The 11,169-nt window shown below is 41.4% G+C and overlaps 1 protein-coding gene across 1 annotated transcript; it reads right to left on the bottom strand.

Annotated features, from left to right (window-relative positions):
- Positions 1-209: 209 nt before the first annotated feature.
- On the bottom strand, positions 210-4,635 carry LOC143595658 (inosine triphosphate pyrophosphatase-like). Its single transcript, XM_077074624.1, has 8 exons — positions 4,460-4,635; positions 4,316-4,380; positions 2,715-2,778; positions 2,606-2,615; positions 900-931; positions 698-810; positions 524-600; positions 210-439 (listed from the first exon to the last, which is right to left on the bottom strand). Exons 1-8 carry the CDS (start codon positions 4,599-4,601, stop codon positions 331-333), a joined length of 612 nt encoding a protein of 203 aa, XP_076930739.1. The 5' UTR covers positions 4,602-4,635; the 3' UTR covers positions 210-330.
- Positions 4,636-11,169: the final 6,534 nt, after the last annotated feature.

The raw sequence follows: 11,169 nt of genomic DNA, 5'->3' as shown, positions 1-11,169 counted from the left end.
GTATCCTTTTGACCGTGTCAGATCAAATAGATCATACAGAAACAGTTGGCTACAAAAAAAGTGCATCAAAAGTCATCCAAAGTATAGTCAAAATGCATTAAACCTAATTGCAATGTGTATTGCATAGACATGATTAACATTGTAATAATATGGTTACTTTCTTATTATACATTAAACTGACATCAACTATTTCTGAAATTCAAGAAAACAAAGGCAAACTTAGTAATGTAAATTGAGAAAATAATACCCACAAAATACCATTTAGAGTTACCTTGTTATAAGTACAATATGAGTCTAAAATAACATGCACCCATACAAATAGTTTCCGACCTATGTATCAAATACATACCCGGCCTCCGCAAAGTGGGATTTTACCAATGCAAGAGCTCTCGATCGGTGAGAAATCTTGTTCTTTTCTTCCTTAGGCATTTCAGCGTAACTGTAACAAAAAAAATATAAAATTAACTCAATATTTTTGTCGCATGATCAAGAATTAATTTAATAAACATGGAAATGGGATTACGTTTGTTCATAGCCATCTGGTTGGAAGACTGGATCCCATCCAAAGTCATTCGGTCCTCTTGCAGGAACAATCTTCCCCTAAAAGATAACATTTTGTGTTAAATTATTTCAAATCCAAATCAGTTTGACAACACCAAAGAAAATTTAAAACCGCCTGATATAAAATAAAGCATACCGGGGTCTTTCCCACAAACGTTATGGGTTCAGAATTCGGTCCTATAGCAAGAGAAAATATACACATAGCATATGCAGATTTATCCTCATAAGCCATCAACATATTGTTTAGACCTACAAAAGTTATTCAAGTTATAAACAAACATGATAGTTATAGAGTTCAGGAACAAGATTAAACTTGGAGTTTAAACTATTTCATGTACCTTCGTGACCAAGCTTTTGGAGAAACCATTTGCTATGAGTCGGCAAAAACACCAGCAACAAAGTATAAACGTTAGTGTAAGAATGGTCCAGATTTATCAAAATGTACAGATTTTTGTTCAGATATTTGCAAAATCACTTATCATGTTACCAAAAAAAATTAAAAATATAATTTCCATTATTATTTAAATCTAAAAATGGCTTTTTTATTTATCACCCTTGCAACAAAGTTTTCAAACAAAATTCTCTTATGAAAGAAATCCCACAATGTCCTTCCAACAAAGTTTTCTTACAAAACTTCTTTATAAGGTCAAGGGTAGCTAACTCATAACTTTTCCATCCTTATTTGTTGGGCCATTGGTTGATAAACCAAAACGAAGGCGATGTCTAAATTCTTTTTAAAGACCAAACTGTTTTAGACCTTTAGTCCACGCTAAATTTTTTGCAATTTTCAGTTATTCACCAAAAACCAAATCAGTCCTAGTCCCATAACAGATAACGAAACTGTAGCGTGAATGGAACCAATTGATATAAGTATATATAGTTCTATATAAACATGACACGTAGGTGGCGTTTGGGGTCCATACCCTCCACCTTAATAGATATAAGTGTATAAGATCAATATATACAAGATTTTGATAAACTATGAATAGTTTAACTTGTAATATGAATTTAATATTTTTTGTTGTTGCATTGCATATAAATGATACTTAAAATTACATAACTAAAAAGATTTACTCATATTTCAAATGGACCCAGAAATTATGAGGTATACATTATTTACATTATAGATCAACTATAAGTCGATTACAATTAATTATTATACATCATGTTTATGCATGATTTAGATAGTTCAAGATTTCCAACATGGGCAAGTACAGATTTGCCATTGTTGTGATTGGCGCATGGCTTACGCGCGTTTACAAACAAGCTTGGGGTTAGTCATACTTTGTTTTAGCCAATGCACTGCAACCGTGTATTGGCTTTATTGGGACAATATCAAGGATTGGAGATTTTTTATGCTTATTGTAAGAAGCTGCTTTTAAGGGATTATCTTCTCCAGAAAATAGAAGGCATTTATTACACAGCCATGGTAAATTGGTTTGTTTTTACCATCATATTTTAAGCATCGGTTCATGTTAACTGTTATATACCTAAGTTTTGACATGCAACAGTTAAGCTTCGTTTTAAGAATCACTTGGATTGAGAGCATCCTACAATTAAAGGCAATTCTAAATAAACCAGTCGTTAATTGCACAACGCTCTCAATCCATGTGATCCTCAAAACAAAGTATAAAAACTGCATATGAAAAACTTAGGTATATTGATCCGCCAGTTAAAGTATGAGGATTAAAACAAAACAGCATGCAATGGTCGTATAATAAAAACCTTTTCTTATATAGAAATAAAATACTCACCTAGAAAAAGCATCAAAAGTCCCTGATCTTTAACACACTCCCGGTAGAGTTGATAGATGCTAACAACGCATCAAGGAAAACAAAGTAAGACTTAAATAAGCTACGCGCCAACCGCAACAATGGCGGGTCAATACTTGCCCATGTTATTAAGCGATTTACAAACAATATTTGTATAAATTATGAACAGTTTAACTTGCGATTGATGCTTTTATATAAAAAAACAATTTGACAGTAAGCCATAAAACATCACCTTAAGAAGAAGCAAAAGAAACAAAGAAATGAAGACTTACATGTAAGGCCCTGCAAACAAAACAATGAAGATATGAGAACAAAAACAGTAGAACTAACATATATACATTATTATTTAATTGTAACTAAAAGAATTTGATTGTAACTAACCAGGAAGTCCCTTTAGAGCATTGAAACAGAGACACGTGTCCTCAACTAGCACAGGGCCCTTCACCTACACACAAACACATTCAATATCAATGTCAATAGAACCATTATAAGAATTGACTGTCAAGAACGAATTGATATAGCTTACCAAAACGTAAAACACACGAAGAATTAGAATTAAATAACTCTAAACCTATAACCAGAAAGATATAATTCTAAAACTGATAGCAAACTCATCTAACCATAACCACAACGTTGATTAGGTTATATACTTATATAGACCGTGACTCGGTAAAATTAGAGATGAACTCGAACTCCTAATTAAACAATAAATAAAACCTGCATATTTATCTACAAATCGAATTAGCGATCATAAATTAAACACCAACTCATTTAGTTTATCCCTGATTGATTTAATTAATTAACCCAATTCCGAAACTCAAAATCGGCCCACTTGACCCGACCCAACCCGACACCATCTTGTGTTCAAGAAGAGATTACGTCCAACAGATTGTACCTAGGTGTGCAAAAGCCACTCACTAGCTACTCGTGTAATAGATACTCCGAGCTTCTTTGGGCTCAAGCAGAGCCCGAGCTTCAAATAAAGTCCGTTTAATTATCAAGCCCGGGCTTGTAAATATTAAATTTTAAAACTTTACTTCCTTTGAACGTCTATGTATTAATTTCACACCCCTTAGGTTTAACATACTATACGAGCTCGAGCCGAGATTGAGCCATTTAAAAACAAATACAAATAAATTAATTACTATACATAAAAAAGAACTTTGGTGCCGCAAGTGGCCTATTGGGTCACTTGGCGGCACCGTATTGGTTGGTAAATTTGGTTTAACTAGTTCAATTATCATAATAATTAATAAACGTAATGGAAACCGACCAAATATCATTTTTTTTGTTTTGTCCGGTACCATAACAAACCTTAAACAAACCTACCGAGTTCGCGTAGACTCGCGGCCTTATTTAAAGCCCATGACCGGCAACGTTTGGATTTTACCAATGCGCAAGTTTACCGACTCCCCCCCCCCCTTTCCCAAATTGGTCGTTGGCCCACCTAAATTTTTATATGTTTTCGTTTTTAACTTCCGGTACCGTAACGTACGTAATCAAAACCGAACGAATTCATGTCAAGTTACCGCCTCAAAGCTCGGGACCGACAACGCTTGGGTTTTACCACCGCCCAGGTTTGCCAACCAAATAAACATCGTCTTAAATATCTTATTTTCTTATATGTTAATGTTTTTATATGTTAAATTTACGAATTAAATTTTTGGGTAGCTCAAATTTTACCAATGGTATCAATATTGTAACAAACGCAGCCAGTACTGCCCGAATTCGTGTCAACTCATTGTCGTAACGCTTGGGTTTTACCAATGCCCAGGTTTCAACTTTCAACGATGAGGTTTTGTCAGTTGCCCCGGGTAGAAAAACTAGTTAATTAATAAATTATAAACAAGCAGATCCGGGGCCCAGTTTAAAAAAATTACTCACTAGCTCGAGCTTTAGACCCAGCTCAAGCTCTCGTAAGTTAAAACGAGCGGAGCTCGGGTATTATACACTCCTAAATAAATTATTGCCAACCATTGTACCTGATTAGCGGCCAAACGAGCTTTCTCTTTTGCGATATCTTCCGGATCGCCTTGCAACTCCGGCACTGTGAATTAAACAATCATGACGTCACAAAAACTTATTATTTGGGTTTTGTAATTAAGTAATATTATACTTACACTTACAGTCGAGTTTAAGTGACTGAAATGGAATCGATTGGCCTAATATAACTTTCACTTCTTCAAGCTTCTTCGCGTTTCCGGTCACGAACGTCACCGGGGGTAGCTTCACCAGTCCGGTTCCCGCCACCACACGCGCCGCGGCCATTTTCAGGTGTTGGTTTTTCACTGTGAAGTTTTGCTGTTACCGTCACTCGGCCAAGTTATAAAAGGTTTTATGATTGCGAATTATGGGCCTGGGATTATTGTTTGGGCTAAGCCTGTTTTGTGTGTTTGGTAAAGTTGAAACATGGGTGTTGGTAAAAACCCGAGTGTTGGTAAAGACAGAGCGTTGCGTCGGTGAGTTGACGTGAATTCAATTAGTATCGTTTATGTTCTTTACGTTATGGACATTATTGGTAAAACATTGGCGTCCAAAAAAAATATATTCGTCAAATTAACATATAAAAAAATAAATTATTAAAACGAAGTTTGTTTGGTTGGTAAACCCGGGCGGTGATAAGTGTCGTTCTCGCGCACTGAGGCGGTAACTGGACACAAATTCGGTCGGTTTCAGATACGGTTTTACGGCACTGGAGCTAAAAAAGGAAAAAATATAAAAATTGAGTGGATCAATGGGGTGATGGAAGAGGTATGTACCCGCCTCAACACCGAGCGAGGCGGGTCAACCCACAAGATATAGACAAGAGGCTTGAAATCAAGACATTATGAAGGCACAAAGCCAAAACCTATGCGCATGGCGCATATCACATATGCTCACGCATATCACATATGCTCATGCATCACATGCTCAGGCATCATATGCCCAGGCACCACAGATGCTCAGGCATCACATATGCTCACGCATCACATATGCTCACGCATCACATATGCTCACGCATATCACATATGCGCGTAGCGCATCAGCGCGTGGCGCATATCACATGCTCGTGCATATCACATCTGCGCATGAAACATCTGCGCGTGAGAATAAAGAGAAGACCTCGCGCATCCTCAGGATTGGCGCATACCACACATGCACATAATCAACCTCGTCCTTATCCAAATCAGGATTAGGGCAACCTTGATTGTGCACGTCAGACAACCTTCCAGAAGGTATCTTTTTAAGGAATAAGAATATGCTGATGTTGACAGCTGCCAATGAAAGGTGGACAACTCAGCAAAAACCATGTGCTACCACGTGATTATAACCAATGAAAAAGCACCAGGTGTCCCCAAGGACACGTGGCGCAAAGCAATTGGAGGAGGCCAGCAAGGCCCTGATTAGGTCTGAGCCCAATCATTGGAAACCCTAGCACTATAAATACCACATCAACTCCATAAGGAAAGATCCTCCAAAAAAAAACATTCAACAACATCCAATCACACACAATTACAGAGTATTCAGCTATTAAGCAATACATTCTATTTCCTTACTCTCATATCATTTTCTTCTCCTACAAATACTTATTCTCACACCGGAGGGTTACCCCAAAGAGGACCCCTCTGTCCCTTTCTGAGGGGTAAGTTTACGGTGCTGTTCATTTTGTAGGTGGAAGAGTCCAGATCCAAGAGAACCATCGATGAAATAGCGTAATCACACCCGAGGAAAGTAGATCGTCTACCAGTGAGTCGATCCACGTTTCTTCATTGGCGCCATCCGTGGGATAAGCAAAGTACCTCGTGTGGACAGGAGGTCTGCCCACTTTTTGAGGCAGGGAAGACAAGGGAAACTTGGAGGGAAACTCCTGGGTTTTCTCAAAATCCCCTCGCCTGAGTAGGAGGATCCTGAGCAACAGGGGCAACATCTTTCTTCTGTTTCTTACTGGCCCCTGCGCCAGTTTTCCCCTTAGCCTTACGCTTTAGTTGGGGCGCCTCCTCCTCCTCCTCCTCTTCCGCGAGCTCCAGCTCGTAGTTTTCAAGCGCATCTACAATACGTGCAAAAGAAGTGTTAGCCAAATTTGGTATTATAAAGGCAAATGCATAAGTACAAAGGCTTACCAGGCGCATCGCTGTCAAAGAGAAATCCCAGATCAACAGGGATGAACATGTCATCAAAGCGATCGGGGAAGCCAACCTCCCCAGCGCCCAGCGCGACGGAGCCACCCTCCATATGCTCATCATAGGCGGCGTGGACATACTCCTTGCTGACTGCACAAAACAAGTCAAATGATATCAGCAAAACGAATTATATTCGCGCAGAAGTAAGGCAATGAGATTAACTTACACAAGCCGTCAACTTGGATCACGGGCTCAGTCGCGCTGTCGGCCCACCTCCTGCTCATACCAACCCCCACCAGCGCCTCCTCGCAAATCTTCTTGGCGGGGGACGGTTCGGCAGTCAACTTTTTCACCCAGGCGCCAGTTGGGTTTTTGAAGACATCCACATCCGCAGGCGCAGAAGAGATCTCGCGCATGGTCATGCGGATGGGGATCACACCAGCCCTGATATAGAAAAATCTCTCTGACCAGTCATGAAGGCTTTTGAATGAAACAGTGCAGCACTTGACCTTCTGACTGCGAGGAATAAATGAGAACCAAGAATCTTGGATCTTGGGCTTATAAAAAAACTGAAAGCGCCGAGGGGTGGGCTCCTCGCGCTGAGATTTGCACATGAACTCAAAATGAGTCATGCGCACAAGTCCAAACGGATGGACTTGGGATATATGAATCCCATAAAACCTAAGCACCGCACCCACAAACCTTGTCATCGGGAGACGAAGGTTGCAGTGGGTGAAAAAATGACAGTAGAGGGATATATAGCCGGCAGGCGGGTCTGCCGCCGTTTGCCCGGCCCCAGGCAACATGCAGCCAAACTCAGGGAGAAAACCCTGAGAGGCGATAAGGCTGTCAAAATCGGACTGCCTAAGTTTGCAGGGGATCTCATCCCACTTCTTCACGGCCTTGGTCCTCCCTACCTCCTCCGATGAGGCCTCAGCAGCCCTCTTCCCCTTGTCGGTCTTCTTCAACGTAGACATCACTAACGATTTAACACGGCGATTGATGGGGGAGATTGTGTTGTCTGAGCTATCAGACATACAACTGTGAAGACGGACAAAGGATGCTTCTGAAGAACAAAGATCTGGAAGCAGAACAAAGGTAATCGGAATAGAATGAAAGAAAGAAAAGAGCTTTGAATAAAACAGCAAAGAAGATGAAGAATAAAAACTCTAAGGGGCTGGCTTTTATAGGCCCAGGAGAGAGAAAAATTGGTGCTGATCGGACTTCACGCTCCCCCACTCGCAGGTGTAAGCCAACGCGAGCGCGACACGTGTCACTGACACTGTGTGAGGGGACACGAAAAGAAACGATACAGCTGCTGCCAGAATTCACGCGCCACCACTCGCAGGAACGGACCAACGCGAGCGCGACACGTGTCCCTGACACTATGTGAGGGGACACGAAAGGCAACTGTAGCACCTCGAGCACACGAAAGGTCTGACACGTCTCCATCACTGACGCATGTCAGCAACAACCAACCACGTACAGGGACGATTCGTTTTCAACCAAAAGGATAGAATTTCGCGCAACGATGAATAATAAGAAGAAAAAGACAAACCCCTACTAAAAGAGCAAACTATTAAGTCTAATATCTATCTTACCTCGCTCGCGCGAGACAAGACACACATTAGACTGGGGGGCTTGAAGAGGTATGTACCCGCCTCAACACCGAGCGAGGCGGGTCAACCCACAAGATATAGACAAGAGGCTTGAAATCAAGACATTATGAAGGCACAAAGCCAAAACCTATGCGCATGGCGCATATCACATATGCTCACGCATATCACATATGCTCATGCATCACATGCTCAGGCATCATATGCCCATGCACCACAGATGCTCAGGCATCACATATGCTCACGCATCACATATGCTCACGCATCACATATGCTCACGCATATCACATATGCGCGTAGCGCAACAGCGCGTGGCGCATATCACATGCTCGTGCATATCACATCTGCGCATGAAACATCTGCGCGTGAGAATAAAGAGAAGACCTCGCGCATCCTCAGGATTGGCGCATACCACACATGCACATAATCAACCTCGTCCTTATCCAAATCAGGATTAGGGCAACCTTGATTGTGCACGTCAGACAACCTTCCAGAAGGTATCTTTTTAAGGAATAAGAATATGCTGATGTTGACAACTGCCAATGAAAGGTGGACAACTCAGCAAAAACCATGTGCTACCACGTGATTATAACCAATGAAAAAGCACCATGTGTCCCCAAGGACACGTGGCGCAAAGCAATTGGAGGAGGCCAGCAAGGCCCTGATTAGGTCTGAGCCCAATCATTGGAAACCCTAGCACTATAAATACCACATCAACTCCATAAGGAAAGATCCTCCAAAAAAAAACATTCAACAACATCCAATCACACACAATTACAGAGTATTCAGCTATTAAGCAATACATTCCATTTCCTTACTCTCATATCATTATCTTCTCCTACAAATACTTATTCTCACACCGGAGGGTTACCCCAAAGAGGACCCCTCTGTCCCTTTCTGAGGGGTAAGTTTACGGTGCTGTTCATTTTGTAGGTGGAAGAGTCCAGATCCAAGAGAACCATCGGTGAAATAGCGTAATCACACCCGAGGAAAGTAGATCGTCTACCAGTGAGTCGATCCACGTTTCTTCAGTGATGTCGGTTGGTAAACTCGGACATTGGTATAACTGAAAATTGTCGGTCCCGGGCATTGAGACTTGAGTCTATGTGAATTCGTCTGGTTTTCGTCACATTCGTTATTGTATCGAAATTAAAACAAACAAAAGAAGAAACAAAATTGTCATTCGGTTAGTTGCCATTATGTTCGTTACGGTAGCAAACAGAAAAAAAAAATGACATGTGCAAGTAAGTGTCGCCAAGTGGCCCAATGGCTGCTTCGTGACACCAAACTTTCCATTTATATATATTAGATAATGTTTTTGATGTTTGGAAATGTGCTTCTTCTGGGAGTACTTGTAATAACCACAATTTGTCAGTAGATCCAAAATTGAAATTGGTTCATTTGTAGCGTGACTTTTGAAACCGAGATCAATTTCATCCTCAACCTCTACGAATTCGTTTGAAAACATGATCATGTGAACTAAGAATTGAACAAAAAAAGGTTAGATATTTAATAGAATCGGTTGTTTCAAATAATACAAAACCTTTGTGAAGTACCATGATCACTCTATCATAAACCAATAATCAAATAAAAGAAATTGAATAAAACTCTTCATTGTTTGTAGATTGTTAAACTTATTTCATTTCTACAACTACCCATGAACTAGACTTCTCATTTTTTATGATCTTTCGTCCCGTTTTAAGACCCATCACAATTATGACAGTGAAGAGGTAGGTCCCAGCAGAGCCCAGTTGGACCCGCAAGACTCACCTTGAAGAGGGACGTCTGCGCAGAAACCAACTGGATCCGCAGGACCAACCATGCTCAGAGACGTGACGTCCTTACGCGCAGTACGCAAGCTGGTCCCGCAGGAAATGCCTCCCGATGGTGAAGGACTCCGCCTGTTCCCGCAGCTTCGGATACAAGCCATCAGGGAATGCCACCCGCGCAGCATGGCTACACGCACAAGGCACTTAGCTCTCAATCACTCAGTGTCACCTGAGGGAATGAGCAAAGCCGGGAACAATCCCGCACAAGGGCGGGAGGGGGAATACTCCCGCCGAAATAAGCCAGTCCGTACGATACGGGAAGATCTTCTGTACTGTACCTGACGAGGTATGGGAAAAAGATCTGACTAAAGGTACGACAGCTTATTGACAACAGTATGGCGAGCAGCATGCTCCTGTACTATGTCACTATTAGCCGTTGCCTACTCACCAACTACTGTCATACCACGTGCGTAGCCGGCAGTTGGTGGAAAAGGAATAGTACACAGCAGGCCTGGTCACTATCAGCCGCTGCCTACCCACCAACTACCAGCAGGGCACGTGCGTAGGCCACTGTTGGTGGAACAGGAACACTGTTGCAGCCGGCCACACCTCCTTGGAAACCTACCTTCGGCTATAAATACCACAAATGGTATGACCATCTGATCTTATCATATTATCATCATATTATACCTGATATCTGCTCTAGCAATCTCTTAATATACTTTTATATTTAAAGAGCAATCTAGTCTGATTCTCACGCCGGAGGGTGGTCACAAGGAGGAACCCCCCCCCCCCCCCCGTCTCAGTGACAAGCTCACGGTCTGTTTTGCAGGTTATCAGAAGAACCATCTTCAAAGGGTCTAACCCCTCGTGGGAAACATCTATCTAACCCCCAGGTTATCAGTAATCTGCCCGGGGTCAGGTTAGTGTTTCTTCAGACAGAATGATGCTTTGTACTAGATTATTGATTGTGAATATATTGTTACAAATGAGATATCAAATGAGAGGATTTTAGGTAAAATGGCCGGTCATGGAAACCTTGAGAACGATGAACAAAGAAGTGAACCAAACTGTGTGGGGGGGGGGGTGGGGGTTAATGTTTCTATGTGTTAATTTTTTTAAATTGTAACAATAATTGCATATGTGATATCTTTTAACATTCAACAAAAAAGAATAATAGCAGACATCCCCTCTAGGGATCACATGTGTTACCTGTTAAGAATAGTTGAACTACCTATCAGAGGTGCATAAATCGGGTTTTTCTAATACCCGGGTTCGGGTATGAAACCGGTTTCGGGTATGATCGGGTGTTGGAAAATCGGGTATTGAGAGAAATTGGGTAGGGTTCGGG

Source organism: Bidens hawaiensis, unplaced genomic scaffold (genome assembly GCF_021521415.1).
Source record: "Bidens hawaiensis isolate Kalapana, Puna unplaced genomic scaffold, B.hawaiensis_p1.1 tig00045421_1, whole genome shotgun sequence".
NCBI classification, from domain to species: domain Eukaryota; kingdom Viridiplantae; phylum Streptophyta; class Magnoliopsida; order Asterales; family Asteraceae; genus Bidens; species Bidens hawaiensis.
The sequence above is the reverse complement of the archived record's forward strand: the minus strand, read 5'-3'. Positions and strand labels throughout refer to the sequence as shown.